This window comes from Pipistrellus hanaki (genome assembly GCF_964339955.1).
Source record: "Pipistrellus hanaki genome assembly, chromosome: 1".
Lineage (NCBI taxonomy): Eukaryota > Metazoa > Chordata > Mammalia > Chiroptera > Vespertilionidae > Pipistrellus > Pipistrellus hanaki.
The window spans coordinates 207808511-207828178 of record NC_140503.1 but is presented as its reverse complement, the minus strand read 5'-3'; the positions used below and the strand labels follow the sequence as shown (position 1 = coordinate 207828178).

The 19668-nt window shown below is 60.4% G+C and overlaps 1 protein-coding gene across 4 annotated transcripts in view; it reads right to left on the bottom strand.

The window, feature by feature from the left end:
• Positions 1-1179: 1179 nt before the first annotated feature.
• The window catches only part of STK32B (serine/threonine kinase 32B), a 65859-nt gene continuing 47370 nt past the window's right edge, over positions 1180-19668 (bottom strand). The window contains exons 4-12 of one of the 4 annotated variants that reach the window (XM_084864755.1): positions 18825-18998; positions 15861-15898; positions 12444-12533; positions 11076-11179; positions 9306-9422; positions 7549-7674; positions 6015-6146; positions 4065-4129; positions 1180-1815 (exon numbers count right to left, since the gene is read on the bottom strand). In XM_084864755.1, the coding sequence (XP_084720881.1) occupies positions 1677-1815; positions 4065-4129; positions 6015-6146; positions 7549-7674; positions 9306-9422; positions 11076-11179; positions 12444-12533; positions 15861-15898; positions 18825-18998 (985 nt within the window). In that variant the 3' untranslated portion in view covers positions 1180-1676. Of the gene's footprint in view, positions 1816-4064; positions 4130-6014; positions 6147-7548; positions 7675-8543; positions 8621-9305; positions 9423-11075; positions 11180-12443; positions 12534-13458; positions 13766-15860; positions 15899-18824; positions 18999-19668 lie in introns of those variants that run through there. The other 3 variants (XM_084864756.1, XM_084864757.1, XM_084864758.1) reach the window with 3 other exon arrangements.

Sequence of the window (19668 nt, the reverse complement as noted above, 5' to 3'; positions counted from 1 at the left end):
GGCCCGGCATCTCACGGACCCTTCCAGCCCCTGCCCTACCTCAGGAGCCCAGCAGGGGGAGGCGCCGAGAGGCACCGAGGAACCCTAACAGCTGCCGGTGTGTGTGTGTGTGTGTGTGTGAGTGTGTGTGTGTGTGTGTGTCACAGTGCAGGAGAGGCAGGCCCGCCACGCCCGAGGGGACAGGACGGTGCGGCGGGAGCGGAGGTGGACAGTGTGCAAGCCAAGTAGACTCAGCTGGGCAACACCATCGCCCTGGTTCACAGGAGGAACGCGATGGCTGTTCAGAAGAACAACGATACGGAACCACACTCCACAGTACCGTGTCTCCCCAAGAATCCGAGACGACACCAGCAGCCCCAAGGACTGGCATGTGGTGTAAAAAGTGATGAGGAGGAGTTGGGGGCAAAGATAAAAACACCACTGACCGCCGACAGGGACACACGGGCATCGAATAACCCACACACGGCGCTCATTTCTACCGCAACCCAACCAGACGAGAGAGAGCCTGAGACGGGAGGGTTTCGCCAGGTGAGGGCGCCGCTGCCCGTGTGGCTGCTGTTCAGGGCGTGGGGGGTGCTGGGTGCCTCACACACAGGACTGGGCGTGGGATTATCACCCCGTTTCAAAGCGAGGAAACTGGTGCTCCAGAGGTGACACGATTTGCCTGGGGGCTTCCTTAGCACAGGGCAGGGCCGGCTTCCGCACACGGACCGGTTCCAGGTCCGAGTGCATCCCGGTGCAGCCGCGTCCTCCGAGTCCACGGCGCTGCTCCGGAGCGGGCCGGCAATGGCTGTGCTTTCTGCGTGCGCCCGGTGTCCCCGGGGGTGGGCTGTCGACGGTGACCCTTGCTCCCTCACGTATCAACACGGGGCGCGCCCACGGCAGCCGGACCCTCTCGAAGACAGTCCTGACTCCGGACGAGACACCCTCACGCCCTCCCAGGAGACACCCCGCGGGGCTGGCCGGCCCGCGTTCTGCCGCGGGGCGTGCTTTTGGGGACTGAAGACCCTCATCGGAGTGGCCGGGGTGGGGGCTGCGGAGATAAAGCGTGCGAGAGGCCGTCCTCTGTGAGGAAGGGGAGGCGTGCACCCACAGCCCCGGACCCGGGACCGGCCGGTCTGCCACCCAGATGGCCGGCGAGTCTGGCCCGACGGCAAGTGCCACGGGGACACTTCAGGCTCTGCATCCGGTGGGGACGGATGGCACTTCCTCAGAAAGGGCAGGCGTGCCTGTGGTGGTGTTGCCTTTTGCTGCATTTCCCCAAAGTGCTGCCGAAGGAGCCGGAACCGGGCGGATGGCACAGCTGTGAGGGTCTGATTGCCTTGGGAGGGAGCGTGCGTCTGACATCACCATTCGACCGGCCCATGTGGACCATTTTGTAAATGTCAGATGTTCAGCAAGTCTGTGACTCTCCCAGGAGCTGGGACTGGAGGAGGCCGGAGAGCCGACCACCCCTTCCCTTGGGCAGATGCAGAAAACGGAGGCCCAGAAGGGCGAGGCTCATCCCAGGTCCCACAGGGATCTTTCTGGCAGCGGTCCACCCCAGCTCCCCGCTCTCAGCCAGGCTCTCTCTGCATCTGACGTTCTGAGAAGGCAGGGAGGGCGCAGAGGGGCCGGAGGGCGGAGGGCGGGGCAGAGATGGCGGAGATGGCGCGGTCCTGTGGGCGGCCAGGGGCTTAACTGCTGCAGCCACGGGCGCAGGCGGGGCCTGGCACGTTGTTGTTGCACCCATCGTCCCGGAGCTTGCCCGGCGCCCGGCTCCCGGCGTGGCCCTCAGGGTCCAGCTGCTGGCCGCCCGGGCCCTGCGGCCTCAGCCTGCGGACAAGCAGAGCACAGGCCGGTTAGTGCCGGGGCGGGGACGGCGAGGTGCCCGGGCAGGAGGGAGACGAGGAGCCCTCAGCCCGCGCCTCCTCCGCCTGGGAAGCCTGGTGTCCGGAGGCAGGTGGGCCTGCGGTCAGAGCCCGGCTCAGGTGCACCCAGGCGAGTTTCTGCACACACGGAGCCTCAGTTTCTCCATCTGACAAATGGAGACCATAGCGCCCACGCGTGGCTCCTCATGACGTGTACGAGGCCATGGATGTCACGTGCCTGAGCTCAGGTCAGTGGAGGGGATGAGGCCCACCATCACTCATCTACACATCCACGTCCAGTGCCCGCCATGGACCGGCCCCTGCGGGGGGCACAGGAAACCCTGCAGCAAGCCTGTCTCTGTCCTCAGGGAGCTGAGAGCCTGGCGGGGGCGGGAGGGGAGGAGGGTACGACCCCCTACGCAGGCTGCAGAGGAGTCTGAGGATCTGCTTCCCCCTCCATCCCCTCCCCTCCCCTCCCCTTCCCTCCCCTCCCCTCCCCTCCCCTCCATCCCTTGGGAGGCAGCACCTCTGGAGGGAAATCCTGTCACAGCCAGGGGAAACCTGAGAGTGAGACAGAAAGACTTTGACTCCAAACTAGGGCATCCCCGCTGGGCTCAGACGCTGACATCGCAGGAGTCCCTGGGGCTCTCCCAGGATCAGGGTGGATCCTCCTAAGATTCTCACTGAAGCACCCCAAGCAGGAAGTGTCATTTAAAAATAGCCCCCGTGCCTGAGGGAGGCTATATTGAGAGCTGGCGTTGCTATCTCTAGACTCTGGTCCTTTCCATTTTAATACAGAACGTAACTGCAGAGGCTGCTCAGGGAGAGGGAGCAGTGACGAGGGAGCCGGTGAGGGAGACATGGGCCCCGAAATCCTGTGCGAATCAGGGGAGGCTTCCTGGAGGCGGCATTTGAGCTGGACTTTAAGGATTGGTATGGAATGTGGAGGGAGGGAGGGAGAGAAGGAGAGAAGAAGAGATAGAAGGGGGAGGGAGGGGGAGGGAAGGAGAGAGAGAAGGGGGGGAAGGAGAGAGGGGGGAGGGAGAGAAGGAGAAAGACAGGGAGGAAAGGAGAGAGGAGGGAGGGAGGTGAGAGAGGGAGGAAAGGAGGGAGGACAAGGGAGGGAGGAGGGAGGGAGGGAGGAGAAGTGAAAGGAAGAGACACCAGAGGTGAGGAACGGGAAGTATAAAGGACACCACAGTCCTCTCTGTCCCCCTCAGGCCAGACCACCGTGAGGAGGAGCAGCAGCTGCTGAGTCTCCTGCTCCATGTCACAGCTAGGACACCGGGCCCCGGAGCGCAGAGGCCTAGAGCAGAGCTCAGCCAGGCGGGGCTCACGCCTGTTCACACCCCTCCCCACCCCCACAGGTGCAGAGGGAGTGCGGAGGCAGCATTCGGAGGGAGAGCCCTGCTCTGGGAGCCCACCCGCGTCCACGCTCTGGGGGCTCCGAGACGGCGCTCTGGGGGGCAGACCTGGGCCCGTGGCCGGTGGAGGAGTCTGCATTCCGGGGCAGGCACGGAGGGAGCCGCGGTGGAGGTGAGGGGCCCCTCCGGGCAGGCTGTCCGGGTTCTGGCCGGTGGGCGGGTGGGCAAGGCAGGGCCAGTTCCCACTGGGGCTGGGGCGGGTGGAGAAGGCAGCAGCCTGTCACTCATCCTGCGTGGCCACAGCTCTAGGGCACGTGGGGGGCAAAGTCAACCCAGACTCACACACGAGGGCTGGCCAGCAATCCCCACCCACTGGCCGAGCCTCCCGGCCCTGCTCTGGCCAGCAGCGCAGGAAGGACCTCTAGGACCACAGCCGGAGACGCTGGGGTCCAGCACAACCCCCGGCCACTAAGTAATAATGACCACAGTAATGGGCTCCACCGCGCCAGGCCCTGTATCCGCAGCTCCTGCAGTCTGATGCCAGCCACCGGCAAGCAGAGAGCTCACTTCCACGGCTGGCATGAGGCCTGGGAAGCGAGCACCGGGCCCGGGTCGCTCCGGCAGCCGCAGCGCCAGGACTCTTACATCCGGAGCCCGGGCCCCTCACCACCTGCCTGTGTATGCCAGTGTCCGCCGGCCAGGTCCCACCCGCCTCCCCCTCTCACACAGCGACGCTGAGGCCCGGGGAAGGGCAGCTGGGCGAGCTGTCCCCTCCCAGGTCACGGCTGGCACCGGGAGCCTGCGGTTCAGAGGGCTCTGCCCGGCGGCAGCTGTGAGAGGAGGGACTTACTTCTCTCTGTTGAATACGATGAATTCCTTCCGCACGGTCTCCAGGCACTGCTGCAGGTGGCCGTTCTGTCAACGGGACAGACAGGGGACCGTGAGTGACGGACAAAGGGCCGTGACTGGCAGAGACCAGCCGCCCGGGGCTGGCACGCACAGGTGGGACCAGCTAAGGGCCGCGAACAGCCCAGCTGGCACGGTGGCTGTGCCAGGGGCCCTGGCGGACAAAGATGTTTTTCTCGGTTTGAAGCCACTAAATCCAACCTGAGAGCGATGGCAGGGGGGATTGTGGGTAGAAAATCCTGGGCGTGGCTCCCTGATGGCTCCAATGTCCGTTAGGCCTAATAAAGTGTGACCGGGGGAGAGGGGAGGAGCGCAAGGCCTCCTGTAGGTGCTTGTTCCCACCAAGAACGGGTGCTGAGCGCCACCTGCCGCTCACCTAGGCAGAGCCTCGGGCCTGGGCATGGGGCCGGGGCCCACCATACCGTTAGGGTCTACAAAGATGTTTCAATTTCTTTAAAATAAGTGAAAAAGCCCAACGGGCGTGTGGCTCAGTGGTTGAGTATTGACCTATGAACCAGGAAGTTACGGTTCAATTCCCGGCCAGGGCACATGGCGGGTTGTTGGCTCGATCTCCAGTAGGGGGCGTGCAGGAGGCAGTCGGCCAATGATTGTCATCACTGATGTTTCGGTCTCTCCACTCCCTTCCTCTCTGACATCAGTAAAAATACATTTAAAAAGTAAGCAGAGAAAAATGAGCTTCTAGCAGGGAAAGCTGACATCCCGCCATCGCAGTCACCAAACAGTGTTTAAAACGCTTTTCTGAGGAAGGGCCGGCTGTGGGCTGGATTCTGCCCTGCCCTCCAAAACACACGCTGCCGTCCTGACCCCCCACGGTGAGGGGACTGGGGCTGGGCAGTGTCCCTCGGGAAGGAGAGGCCACACTGGAGTAGGGGGTCCTCCACTCGAGGGCCGGTGTCCTTCCAAGAAGGCCACGTGAAGACACAGAGCCACGAGAGAAATGCCACGGGATGTGGAGGCAGAAACAAAGGGGTGCGGCCACGAGCCGAGGCATGGCAGACCCCTGGCCGCCACCAGGGGCAGGAGAGCCAGAGAGGGCCTCCTGCCACGTCTGGGGGAGCCTGGCTCGGTCCACACACTGACTGAGCGTGTGGCCTCCAGGCTTGGGCGGGAATAACTGCCACTTATGTTAAGCCACCAAGGCTGTGACACCAGGGCAGCCTAGAAAACGAACACAGCGGCTCAGAAAGCCCGCGTGGCGTGCCCAGGGCCCGCGAACGTCACCCCGTGGCCTGGGCGGCCTCCGCGGCACTGGACCTTCCACTGGGTGCTCAGGAGACAGCGCACGGGGCCCATGCGCTCAGCTTTGAGCTCCTGCCTGGAGACTCACGAGGTCCCTGCACCGGGACGGTGCTTCCATCACGTGAACGTTCGGAGCGCCACGTGTAGCTCAGGCCGTTTCCCCGATAAAGACCACGTGTGGGTGGAGGCCCCTCAGCCCATGAGGGCATTTGGGGGGCAACGTGGCAGGCCTCATCTGTCTAAAGAGCAGCCTAGCGCCCAGCGGGCGTGGCTCCGTGACTGAGCCTCCACCATGAGCCAGGAGGTCACGCTTCCATTCCCGGCTGGGCACAGGCCTGGGTTGTGGGCTCTGTCCCCGGGAGGGGGCGTGCAGGAGGCAGCCGGTCCTTTCATCATAAGAGATATGATTTTTCTCTCTCTCTAGCCCTCTCTCTGAAATCAATAAAAACATATTTTGAAATCACAAATAAGAAATAAAAGGCAGCCTAGCATCCCTGGGAGCACAGGACTCCCGCCCTCCGGGTCCCCCCTCTACCCCCTCCCCCGCCATGGCGCTCAGCAGCAGACCCCACCCCCCCACCCCGCCCCCACCATTGTGCTCACCAGTGGACCCCCCCACCGCCATGGCGCTCACCAGCGGGCAGCTGTCCTTCGTGCCGTCTCTGGACCTGTTCTTCGCCAGCCTCTTCTTCTTCTTGTGAAGGGGCTTGGATTCGAGAATCATTTCTTCGAGTTCAAACGTGGGGTCACAATTCAGTCTCCCTTTCTGAAGGAAAGCACGGTTTGTCCTTCTTCCACCCATCATGGAACTTGACTTCACTCATTCATCCACTCAGCCATTCATTCAGCAGACTCCTGTGGGGTGTGTCTGCTGTGTATCTCTTTCTGATGATGAGAAGCAACACATTCCCCCGCACAGGCCCTCTGATGACCCCCACGGCCCCTCCCACACCTGGGCGGCCCCACCATCGCCGTCCACGTGCTCCCTTCCCAGGGATGGATGGTCCTTCACGAGGCTGAGTTTAGTTTTCCAATCTGACATTTCCATGGGTTCTACCAGACGTTCTCATGCCACCACTCCCTTTCCTGTAGATATCGTTATCACTCCTTCCGCGTAAAATGCCATTTCTCACCCAATGCTTCCCGTTTCCAGTCCTGGTTCCCCCTCCTCCGCAGCTGGAGCCGGCGGACCCCCGGCCTGGCCGCCTGGAGGCTGGCCCCGCCCACTGTGGCCAGAGGGATGTGGGTCTCCTTGGGTCCGAAACCTCAGGTGCCTTCTCTGTCCTGAGACCCATCCAGGGTGCCAGTCCCCTCGGGCAGCACACCTGGTAGTTTTTTGTTTTTAATGTATTTTTATTGATTTTTACAGAGAGGAGGGGATAGAGAGAGAGAGCTAGAAACGTCGATGAGAGAAAAACATCGACCAGCTGCCTCTTGCACACCCCCCACCAGGGATATGCCTGCAACCAACGTACATGCCCTTGACCGGAATTGAACCTGGGACCCTTCAGTCCGCAGACCGATGCTCTACCACTGAGCCAAACCAGTTTCGGCAACACCTGGTAGTTTTAACCTCCACGGCTCCGGAGGTGAGCCTCTCCCAATGAGCAGCTGGGATTTCAGGGCCAAGTGTTTCCTGGCCCGATTTATCTGCCATTCATTCACTCACTCACTCACTCACTCACTCCAATGCAGGCTCTGGATCCAGACTGTCTGAGGTCAAGCCTGGTTCTGCCCACCTCTCACTGAGTGATCGGGCAGTTTCCTGACAGACGCACTGCCCTGTGGAGAAGCTTGCATGAGATGCTGGATGTGCGTGCCAGGCACACACTGCACCCTGCTGGCTGCTGTCTCTCCTGCAGCTGCTCTCAGATGGTGAGACACACTGAGCCTCCTGGTGCCTTTGAAGGCCACCCATCCTGGGGTCTCCCCCAGGCACAGGCCGGCCCCCACCTGGTCCCCACTCTCTGAAGTCTCAGGAGGATGGCAGACACTGAACCGGGACCTTATTAACCACTAATGGAGAGAGGCTGCCCCCAGAGCAGAACCAGTGCTGACCCTCCCTCGGGCCAGTCCTGCGTGCATGCTGAGTCTTGAAGGAGGGGTGGGACCCTGCAGGGCGTAGTGGGGGGGGGGGTGGCGTGCCATCAGACGGGACCCCCACTCACATTGGGCACAAAGCTGGGGGTCAACGCTTTCTCCAACACCGCGTCCCAGTTCACGTCGGCCAGGTAGGGCGTGCTCTGAACGCCGCCGAGGCTGGACAGGCGGCTCTCGGGATCCTTGGTCAGGAGCTGGGGACACAGGGCAGAGTGCTTGCCTGAGCTGTGCGCCACCAAGGTGGGCGGGAGGCTGAGGGCCGGGTCACGCTCCAGCTGGGTCGCCCCGTCGGGGACGCTGTCATTGGAAGTGTCACCAACACCCATCTCTTTACAACAGGGAGGGATGGAGGGGTCAGGCTGCTTCTGCAGGGCATCCAGCCGGGGGCCCTTGGGTGGGGACAAAGACACACTGGCTTGTAGGGGAGCACAAGAAACTTGGTTGGAAAGTCTGTAAGGAGGAAATTCCGACCTAGGGGAGTCGGCTGAAGGTGGCAGCCCTAAGTGTTCCTTGACCTTTCCAAGCGAGTCTGTGTGCATGTGGACCCTTGGGGGTCTACCAGAATCTTTATGCTTAATCTTTAGACGTGCTTGCTTAAAGGACACTGCAGACATATGCGTCCTCCCAAGATTACTACCTTACTGATAAACCTTATCCCAAACTGCTGCCACGATAAAAGCCAGAAGAGGCCGGCGAGTGAGGCTGTCTGGTTCCTATAGCCAGGCAGCCCCTTAGCCCTCTCTTTCACAGCAATGTGCGTCAGAGTAATCATTCACCTGTCGCTCAGGGGACAAGTGAGGTCAGGGCACCAGGCCACAGAGGGCGCCTTGGACGGTCCCAGGGGAACTATGACCCTTGGCACATCCCATTATCAAGCTGAAAGTCCTGAGACGAGACAGCTGGTTCTTTTATTCTTAATTAGAAGCCTCCGGGATACAAGGGAGAGCCAGCGGGGCTGAGGAACCCGGTGGTGACTCCAAAGCAAGTGAACGGAGAGAGATTCTACGCGTCATCCCTGGGGGAGGAGTGAGCTCTGGGGTCGGGCTGGGGAGCTGGGGCAGAACCCTCCTCTGCTCCTTCGCAGCCCCGTGGCACTGCCGGCAGGTTTCACTTTCCTGAGCCTCAGTCTTCTCATCTCTACTACGGGGACAACACCACTGCTCAGGGTCAAACACAGGCTTGTCTCGATGAAGGGAGAAGACCCAGCTCACGGCCTAGGATATACTATTCCCTCAACCAGCGCTGTCACGTGACCTCCAGTGCCGTCAGCTGACACATCTTGGGGGATTCCCAGGGGCCACGGCTGAAGGCCAGCCCAAAGGGAGGACACCCAGCCTACTGCCCCCGAGTGCACAGAGCCCCCCGATAGCTCGTGGAGACACACACAGCCCGGCCCACCCCGGGCTCCGACTCTGAGAATCGGCCTTTCCAACAAGCCCCAGGAGGTGCGGACCCCGCTGGTCCCCGGAACACACTTTGAGAACCTCTGCTTCATTGTAACACCGACAGTTCCTGCAATGGTCCCAAGATGCCCAGTGCCTTCGAGCCCAGTGATGGGAAGATGCTTTGTAGCTAACATGTGAGAGCCACCCGCAGCGAGGGTCTCTGTGCTGGGAGCCCGTGCCGGTGTGCAAGGGTCCTGCATGCCGTCACCAGCGGGAGCCTGAGCCCGGCTTGCCGGCCAGCAGCTTGCGATCCTGAATGCCGGATGCTGAGAGCCCTGCTCTCCATCTCCCGTCCCTCCGTTTCCTCCTTCCTCGTGGTGCCGGGAAGCCCGAGTCTGCGCTGCGGCCCCATTCCCGCCGGCAGGCGGCGGCCCCCTTACCTTCCTCAGCAGGGCGACCATGCCCTGGCCCCACGTGGAGGAGTAGTGCACACGCTCCGCCTGGAACATGTTCAGGATCTCTGTCACGGGCATGGCCGAGTGGATTTCGTACGGCCTCTGCAGAGACAATGGGCAGGATCAGAGAGAGCGACAGGACACGGCGCTAAAACCATAATACAGCCGCCGGCGTGGCTCGGTGATTGGGCCTCAACCCATGAACCAGGAGGTCTCGGTTTGATTCCCAGTCAGGGCACATGACCAGGATTGCAGGCTCGATCCCCAGTGTGGGACGTGCAGGTAGCAGCCAGTCCATTTCCCTTCCTCTCTGAAATCAATACACACACACACACACACACACACACACACACACTTTTTTAAAAGAAAGAGTTTATCTTTGAAGCAGTAAGAACCACTCCATCCTTGGGGCTTTGGCCACATCGTCCTCTTTGATGGTTCTGACTTGTGAGGGAGACAGAAAAGGAACTTTCTACTGGCCAAGGCCCAACCAAGCTTACGTCAGCTGTTCACTGCAGTCACTGGCCTGACTATGAGAGACAGTCAGCGACTGGCAACGCTCTTGTCCTCTGGTTCTGACAAATACGATGGGCCCTCCTAGTCCTCCCCTGAGTATGTGTCTGTGGAACCACAGACGACAGGGACAGGCCAGGATGAGGCAGCCTGTGGGAGATCAACCTTTCCATTCAGAGCATGAGAAAATGAGCAGACTCATAGTTTTTGTTTTTTTCTTCTTTTTTTTTTTTTTTCATTCTAAAAAGCACCATTCCACTTTGAGGAATTCAGGGGAAGTAACTGATGGAGAGTAGATCACAGCTGCTTAGCTACAGGGTATGAGTAATACATATGTGTCCTCTCAGAGCTCTGATGGCTTGTAGATTACTCCATTAATTAATTAATTAATTTATTTATTCATCACCCGTGGCCACCATGCCCAAGCCCTGCCCTCACTGGCTACTGGGCTGACGGCCCCTGTGTGCAAGGGGCAGAGCGCACCTGCAGTGGGAGCAGTGGAGCCAGGAAGGTGAGTGACACGTGTACCGCACGCAGCAGCCCAGAGCGGTGAACGCTGAGAGAGGATGGGCCGGTCCCCATGTGCGGGAAGCCGCGTCCTGAGAGGTGAGGGGGCCCTGTGTAAATGCTCCTCGTGCAGAGAAAACAGCCTCAGCGTCTGTGTCATCGTTCCTTCTGCTCAAATACAACGACGGGACCCCAGCTGCCAGGCAGCTCCAGGGGCCATCTTTGGTTCTTCCCTTTAAATGCGATCAAGTGAAAATACATTCCGATGCCCCCTCTTTCTGGGACCCCGAGCTGAGGTGCTCAGGGAAGATCGGGATGAACAGACCCACAGAGCCCGTGAAGGACGCACGGCCTGCACCCTGCCGGGGCTTCAGACCAAGCGGGAAGGTGGGGAGGACATCGTGTGGGGGTGGGAGGAGGCAGCGTTGGAGATCACGGGTCAAGGCGCTCCCACGTCAGAGCTGCCAATGATGAGCTGATGACCTTCGCACAGCCTTCCGCTCCTGGCGTCCCTTGCCCATGAGCAGAGAAGCTCGCCAAGCTCAGGGGCCTCAGAGCTGGCACGCACACACACCATGGGGACTGGCACTCAGGCCTCTGACTCCTCACACTGTGCTCTTTCCTGCCACCCGGTGCCAGTCCAGCAAAATGGTGTGCCTAGTCCCCCCAAGCCTGGGACCCCCGAGCCCCCACTTCCACGGCCCTGCGTGCCCACTGTGCGGGCGCACGTCTTACCCAGCCCCGCAGCAGCTCGTAGGCCGTGATGCCCAGGGACCACCAGTCGACGGGGTAGGAGTACCCGGGGCCTCCATCCACGTAGGCTTGGAACACCTCCGGGGCTGCAGAAGACAGGATGGAGAGATGTCGCCGCGGCTGAAGCACACCCCCCACCCCTGAGAGGGGAAGAGCGTCCCTGCAGGTGTGGCCTGTAAGGAGCCCACAGTGTGGGGACTGGTTCCTTCTGACTCCCAGTGAATCAGGCATCTGCAGACCCCTCCCACAGGGCCCCTGGCCTGGGTCATGTGACTTGTTCTGGCCAACTGGGCGCCGGGAAATGTGCGGCAAGCAGGGTGTCCATGAGCATGTGGGGACCGGGTTCTCCCGAGGCCATGTGTGCGGGCTCTCATCACGGGGACCACGCAGGGAGAGGCCATTACTCTCAGCTCTCCTGGCGGAGCCCGCCCCCAGCTGGCCCACCGGCTGAATGAGTGAGCCCCGCCCAAACCAGCAAAGAACCGTCCAGCCCCATGGCAGGATTGTGAGAAGTAATGTGAGTTTTTATGTGGTTTGTTACTAAAGAAAACGGGAACTCATATAGACATCAAGACTTAAGAACTAAGAGACATTAATAAAATTATACAAGACATAAAAGGACAACATACATTTGAACGGAAAAACTCAGCAATCAGGCAAAAGAACTCCGGGGGAAAAAATCAGAAATAAAGGGAAACTATTTCAGTAATACATACTACCCTAGAAAGCACACAAAGTGAATACACTCAACAGATCATGCTTTAAAAGGACTGAGAAAGAAAAATGAGGAAAGTTTAAATGAATGAAGGGAGATAGAAGAAAGATTTTGAAAATGACAAGTAATGAAGGGTGGCAGAGAAGACCCAACTTTCAGATAATCGGCGTCCTTGGAGAAAATAGAATGCTTGCCAAAAATAACACTCCCGCCAAAAACCATGAAGAAAACCCAGCCTGAAGCCACACATGGTGTACTGAAGCATACAGACCCAACTGACCAACACCAAGGCTGTATGTTCTGATAAAACTGAAGGGCTTGAAATAAAAAAGAAAAGAAAGGTTGGTTGGATTTTCTAAGCCTGAGCCAAGCTTCCTAGCTGGGCAGGAGTTCCTTAGAACAGCGGTCACCAACCACTCGGACCTCAGGGACCACCAGTGCTCCAAAGGTTTCCTTAGAGAAGACACGGGAGGGGAAGGTGTTCCTGGCAGGGCAGACAAGCCTGGGTGAAGCCTGAAGATGTCAGAGAGCCGGGCACCTACGGGGCATGGCTGGGGTGGGGGTGAAGCAGGGGAGGATACTGATGCCTCAGCCATCGGGCAGGCCACACCCCAAAGGGGTCCTGGAACACTCACCCATGTAGGGCTTGGTGCCGGCCATGGAAGAAGCCTTCTCCGCCCCCTTCACCACGGTCGCGATGTTAAAGTCTGTGATGTGGACGTGTCCTGGAGACAGAGAAGCAGAGGCCCCGTTAGCAAGAGCTTAGGAGGCTGTGCTACTCCCATGTCACAGTAGCCAATACGTGGACACAACCTAAGTGCTTATTAACAGACAAGTGGATAAGAATGTGCTATGTACATACAGTGACGTATTACTCAGCCAGAAGAAAGAAGGACATCCTGTCATTTGCAACCACAGTGCTAAGTGAGATAAGTTAGACACCTAAAGACAAATACTACAGGATATCACCTACGTGAGGAGTCTAAACAAAAATCAAATTCATAGAAACAGTGAGTAGAAAGAGGTTGCCAGGGCCTGGGGTGGGGACGTAGGGAGAGGTTGGTGAAGGGCAGCTCTAAGATGCATAAGGTCTGAAGAGCTAATGGATAACATGGAGACTATAACTGATAACACTGACTTGTATAATTGAAAGTTGCTAAGAGTACAACTTAAATGTTTATAGACAGACTAGAGGCCCGGTGCATGAAAATTCATGCACTGGAGAGGGGGAGGTCCCTCAGCCCAGCCTGCCCCCTCTCACAGCCTGGAAGCCCTCAGGGGCAGGAGGTGACTTGGTGATCAGGGAAAGGTGATGCCCCATCACACCTCTGCTGCTGCCACTGCTGGCATCATAAGGCTTGGCTGGCCCTGGTTACCTTAGCCTCGGAAGGCCCTGCATGGCTGGGGGGGCTGAGGGAACTGGGGGACTCGGGAGGCAGGTGCTCGCTGCCCCCAAAACACCTGCCTCCGGAGGGGACTGGACGCCGCCATCTTGTGGCTGTGGGCACTGCCATTTTTGAGGGCAGGGCAGTCAATTTGCATATTTCCTCTCTATTAGATAGGATGTCTATTTTATGGGCAAGTTTTATAGTACACATTTTTTTAGTGGTTCAGGCATATTACCTTTAAATAAACAAATCTACTCATAATGAAGGAGTGATAAAATTATTTATTGCAAGTTTAGAGGAATGGAGTCAGAGAGTGAGAGCTCCTGGTGAATAGCAGAGGCAGGTCCACCCAGACTGCTATCCCAGGACAGCTGTGTGAGAGCGGGTGCGGACAGGGCAGGGCGCGGAGAGGGCTCCTGTGCCCGGAGGACGCTCCTGCTCTCCCATCTCGGCTGTGGCCAGAGGCGGCCTCGGGATGGTACCTGACGGATTTAGTGGGGGCTGGGGGGCTGCCCTGGGTGTCTGGCGCCTGGCCCTGGGATGCTGGGATGTCCAGGGCAGGTGGTGGCCTGGAGGGAGAAACAGTCAAGCGTAGACTACAGACAGTAAAGAGTGGCTCTCCCCCTCACGGCCCAGCTGTGGAAATCCAGAAACACAGCTCTGGCTTCCACCATGGCCATGCAAGGCCGGCCTGCCAGAGGGGGGCCAGGAGGAGAGGGTGGGGCCCCAGGAAACCACTGGGCCCAGGTGCTGTGGCCCCAGGAGGTGAGCACACACCATGTGACCTTAGTCTAGGGAGCAAGCCTGCCAGAGCTTAGCTACCCAGACCTGCGTGCGCGTGAACGTGGCCTTCCCGTCTGCCCATCAGGCTCAGGGGTTGTTCCTTGCCCAGCCCCCTGGGACCAGCAGAAAGCGGGGCAGCCCTTCAGCCGCTCACCCCCACTCCCTCCGGCTCTGCCTCAACCCTGAAGCACCTCAGCTCCTCTCCCTCCCTCCTGCGATGCCGCCTCTCCCTCCAGCTTGTCTGCTTCTGCTTCTGGCCACGGGACCCCATCCCAGAGCCCAGCCAAGTGCCACTCTGGGGGGCAGGGCCCCGCCTGGGGGGTCAGAGAGCCAAGCTGACGCTGGGGAGGGGCAGCTCCGTGAGAGGCGTGGGCTTTGCGTGAGCAGCAAATTTCAAACATTATCAATGAATTGTTAACGCGTCGATTTAATTATGTGTCTATTTCCCAGTGCTCGCGGCCAAGCGGCGTGCTCTCCGAGGAAACGCTGAGTGAGACTGATGACCAGACTCTCTGTGTAAACAGCCAGGAAGGGCGATCTGCTTTGCGCGCTGTCCTGTGATGCCATTAACCAGCGGTCAGGGGACGCACCACACAGCGTGGTGACCGCAGTCAATGAGGCCGTGTGCCTGTGGGGGTAGATCTTGATGGCTCTCGCCACACATTGAACGGAAGGCGTGTGAGGTCGTGATGTGTGAATTAGCCTGGCTGCGGCAACCATCTCACAAGGCTCATGTGCATTAAATCGCCGTGTTGTACCTTAAAAACCATGCTGGCCATCCTTACCAGGTGCAACGTTTAAACCCCAGCCATAGCCCAATACAGCTGGGCGCGAGGCAGCAATGGCTCAGGACCGAATAAAGGCCGAGCGCGGCTCGGTCATAAATCGGGGACGAGGGCCCTCTCCGCTAGGGGAGGGGCTTGTGCTTTCTGAGAGCCGCCTGCTGCTAACCTTCCTTCCTGTGCTGGTGAAAGGGAGGGCGAGGCAGCCACTCACGCCCTAGTGTGAAATAGTGCCTTCAGCGCTCTGTCCCAGCGCCTGGCGGAGACACGTGATGAAGCAGGATCAGAGGAGCAGCAGGTCTAGAGGCCCGAGGGGAGCGTGGGGTGCTGCCCCTTGACTCGCAGGACAGCCGGCTGTGCATGGCCAGGCTGGCCCTAGGCCCAGGGTCCTGACTTGGCTGGGCACACCTCCCTGGGGCAGGCCCAGAAGATGGGCCCAGAATGATGGCCCCGGAGCGGGTCAGGCTGGCCATTGGTTCCTACAAGTCTCCCTGGGGATTCCCACAAGACTACCAGACAGCCTGGCACGGAGCCTGCTGTCAGGGTGCTCTGTCGACCAGCTCAGTGGCTGCACCTGGGAGCCGCCAGACTCAGAATCTTCCGCGGACTCAGCCAGGCTCCGGAGGCATGCACACGCTTGAGGAGCCTGGGTGAGGGGAGATTGGCAGGTGATTGATCACTGATGACGGATTTTTGGCTCCCCAACCATACACTAGCCCGTGTGGCCCCATGATGATCGGGAAGCTGGGCACCGCTTCCCTGTTTGGCAGGTGGCACCGAGGCTGAGAGGTGAGTTGCTCCCCGCAGTCACGGGGTCACTGTCACCCATGGGGAGCTGGGGTCTTGACCTCAGGGCCTCCTGCCCCTCTCTCATCCCCACTTCCGCCCGGTCCTCCTCACCGGGAAGCCGACAGCTGTGTGTCCGGACATGAAGCTGTCAAATACGCTGGACGCCACTCCCCCTGGCAGGACGCCGACCAGAAACGTACACAGATGCCCACCCGCCAGGACCAGAGCAGGAAAGGCTTCCAGTCCATCCGGGGACCCCCCCTCCCCAGAGCCCCGACCCCACGCCCCGCTGCGGCGCCCGCGGCCTTACCGTGCTCGTCCAGCAGGATGTTGTCCGGCTTGATGTCCCTGTAACGGAAAACAGGAGCTGAGACGGGCTCCGGGCCGCCCAGAGCACCGGACATGGACCCCCGGGGACACGGGTGGCCCAGCGGTTGCCTGGCAGCTCCTCTCCCCGGCGCCGGGCCCTAGGAGGAGCAGGAGAGAGTCACCGTGATCCCGGCTGCCTGTGCCCCCACTCCCTGCTCTTCCTGGAACTGCAGGGGTTGTGTGAAATTTTTTTCTAGAAGTCTTTTCCTTCCTTCCTTCCTTCCTTCCTTCCTTCCTTCCTTCCTTCCTTCCTTCCTTCCTTCCTTCCTTTCTTCCTTCCTTCCCTCCTTCCCTTTTGGTTAATCCTCACCTGAGGATAATTTTCCTGTTGGTTTATTTTTTAGAGAGCGTAGATGGGAGGGAGCCAGTCTTCGCTTCATGGGCTCCCCCGGAGCACAGGCCACGGCGGACGCGCCTGTGGAGGCCATGTGGGTGCAGGCGGAGGGGGCACGAGTCTGCGGACCCCCTCCCTGCGGAGGCCTGGGCTCCGGGCGGGGGAGGCGGTTATTATTGTAATGACAGGAGCCGAACCTCAATAAAGAGCCTCTTGACCCAGAAGCATGAGAGCAGCTCTCATCTCCTCCTTTTAAAACATTCTGGACTTGCTGGCCTCGCCGAGGAAGGAACATTAGATTAAGGACTGTTTCCTCCGGAGGACGCCAGTGCAGAGGAGTGACAATGTCTCAGGTGCACCAGGGCTTCCAGTGGACGAACCACCAGCATGGAGGCGGCGGGACCCGGGGGGGCCAGGGCCCGGCAGCCCCAGAGCCGCTGCTGCTCTGGCCTTGCTCATTCATCAGACTCACCAGAACCTGTCCCTCCCCCCCCTGCCCAGCTTCCACATTTCCTGTTTCCCTGCTGGCACCCTGTGCCCAACCCCTTGACCTTTCTTCCCCAAATATAAACCCTCCTGGCGCTCATCTCTCTCAGGGATCAGTCCACTGTCCGCCCGCATTGCCGTGCTCTCTGCCCAACCATCTGCCGCGTCTGCGTGCCCACTGGCAGCGAGGGGGGTCAGCAGACCCAGCGGTTGTGAGGAGTGAACGACGTGGCACATACAGGCACCTTCTGGGACCTGTCCTCGGCCCATGTGCCAGGGCAGCATCGCCAGGGCTGCTCACTCTGATTTCCCCCCCACCGAGTCACCTGGCAACTTGGCATCAATGTCAACACAGACACAGCCGGCTCCTGCACACCCGGTGTGGGAAAACACCCCGCAGCCGGCTCCCACACACCCGGTGTGGGAAAACACCCCGCAGCCGGCTCCCGCACACCCGGTGTGGGAAAACACCCCCGCAGCCGGCTCCCGCACACCCGGTGTGGGAAAACACCCCCGCAGCCAGCTCCCGCACACCTGGCGTGGGAAACCCCCGCAGCTGGCTCCCGCACACCCAGTGTGGGAAAACACCCCTACAGCCGGCTCCTACACACCCAGTGCAGAAAAACACCCCCGCAGCCGGCTCCCGCACACCCAGTGTAGGAAAACACCCTGCAGCCAGCTCCCACACACCTGGTGTGGGAAAACACCCTGCAGCCGGCTCCCGCTCACCCGGTGTGGGAAAACACCCTGCAGCCAGCTCCCACACACCTGGTGTGGGAAAACACCCCCGCAGCCGGCTCCCGCACACCCAGTGTAGGGAAACACCCTGCAGCCAGCTCCCACACACCTGGTGCGGGAAAACACCCTGCAGCCAGCTCCCACACACCTGGTGTGGGAAAATACCCCACAGCCGGCTCCCGCACACCTGGTGTGGGAAAACACCCCACAGCCGGCTCCCGCACACCCGGTGTGGGAAAACACCCCACAGCCGGCTCCTGCACACCCGGTGTGGGAAAACACCCCACAGCCGGCTCCCGCACACCCGGTGTGGGAAAACACCCCACAGCCGGCTCCCACACACCCGGTGTGGGAAAACACTCTGCAGCCGGCTCCCGCACACCCGGTGTGGGAAAACACCCCCGCAGCCGGCTCCCACACACCCAGTGTGGGAAATCCCCTCCCCCGCAGCCGGCTCCCACACACCTGGTGCAGGAAAACACCCTCACATCCAGCTCCCGCACACCCAGTGTGGGGAAAACACTCTGCAGCCGGCTCCCGCACACCCGGTGTGGGAAAACACCTTGCAGCCAGCTCTTGCACACCAGGTGTGGGAAAACACCCTCACATCCAGCTCCCGCACACCCCGTGTGGGAAAACACCCTGAAGCCAGCTCCTGCACACCCAGTGTGGGAAAACACCCTGAAGCCAGCTCCTGCACACCCTGTGTGGGAAAACACCCTGCACCCAGCTCCTGCACACCAGGTGTGGGAAAACACCCTGCACCCAGCTCCTGCACACCAGGTGTGGGAAAACACCCTGCACCCAGCTCCTGCACACCAGGTGTGGGAAAACACCCTGCACCCGGCTCCCGCACACCCGGTGTGGGAAAACACCCCACAGCCGGCTCCCGCACACCCCGTGTGGGAAAACACCCTGCACCCAGCTCCTGCACACCCAGTGTGGGAAAACACCCTGAAGCCCGCTCCCGCACACCCGGTGTGGGAACACACCCCGCAGCCGGATCCCGCACACCCGGTGTGGGAAAACACCCTGCAACCAGCTTCTGCACACCCAGTGTGGGAAAGCCCCGCAGCTGGCTCCTGCACACCCGGTGTGGGAAAACACCCCGCAGCCGGCTCCCGCATACCCGGTGTGGGAAAACACCCCGCAGCCAGCTCCCGCACACCCGGTGCAGGAAATCCCCACAGCTGGCTCCCGCACACCCGGTGTGGGAAAACACCCTGCAGCTGGCTCCCGCACACCCGGTGTGGGAAACCCCCTCCCCCACAGCTGGCTCCTGCACACCCGGTGTGGGAAACCCCGAAGCAGCCTCCCGCAGGCCCGGCGCCCGCCCGCCGCACTCACCGGTGGATGATGCGGTGCTGCTGCAGGTAGTCCAGCGCCAGCGCCAGCTCGCACACATACAGCCGCACGGCGCCCTCGGGGAAGTGCACATGTTGCTGCAGGTGGTAGCGCAGGTCCCCACCCAGCAGCAGGTCCACCACCATGAACATGTCCTCCTCGTCCTGGAACGAGTACCTGGAGCAGAGGGCAGAGCTGTGAGCGGGGGATGCCTGTGCCCCACTTCGCAGCCACACAAACAGGCCATGGAGAGCCCCAGCACTGGCCCCAGCGCTGGAGACAAGCGGCCTTCACAGTGTGGCTCCAGCGTCCTGCTTCCTTCTTAGCAGACGTGTGAGCTCAATGTGGTCAGGGCTGGCGGGCACCATCTCCCGAGATGCACCCCTCCTCAACAATCCCTCCGCTCCCACACACACACTCCCCCCAAATTCACACACACTGCGCACACACACGTGCTGACCACACACACACACATGTGCTCCCCCCCACACATGCACTCCACCCATACACATGCTCTATATACACACACACACACACACACTCCCTAAACACATGTGCTCCCCACACACGCGCTCCCCCCAAACACACACATGCACTGCCCACACACATGCACTGCCCACACACATGTACTGCCCATATACACGTGCTGCCCCCGCACACACATGTGCTCCCCCTACACACGTACTCCACCCACACACATCCTCTACACACACACTCACACACACATGCACTCCCCTCAGCCAGCTTGTTTCCGTGACCCCTGGATCCAGTGATGCTCTTCCAAGTCCAAGGCCAGGGACCAGGTCTCAGGGAACCTGCAGCTCCTGCCTCCTGCCTCTCGGGAACC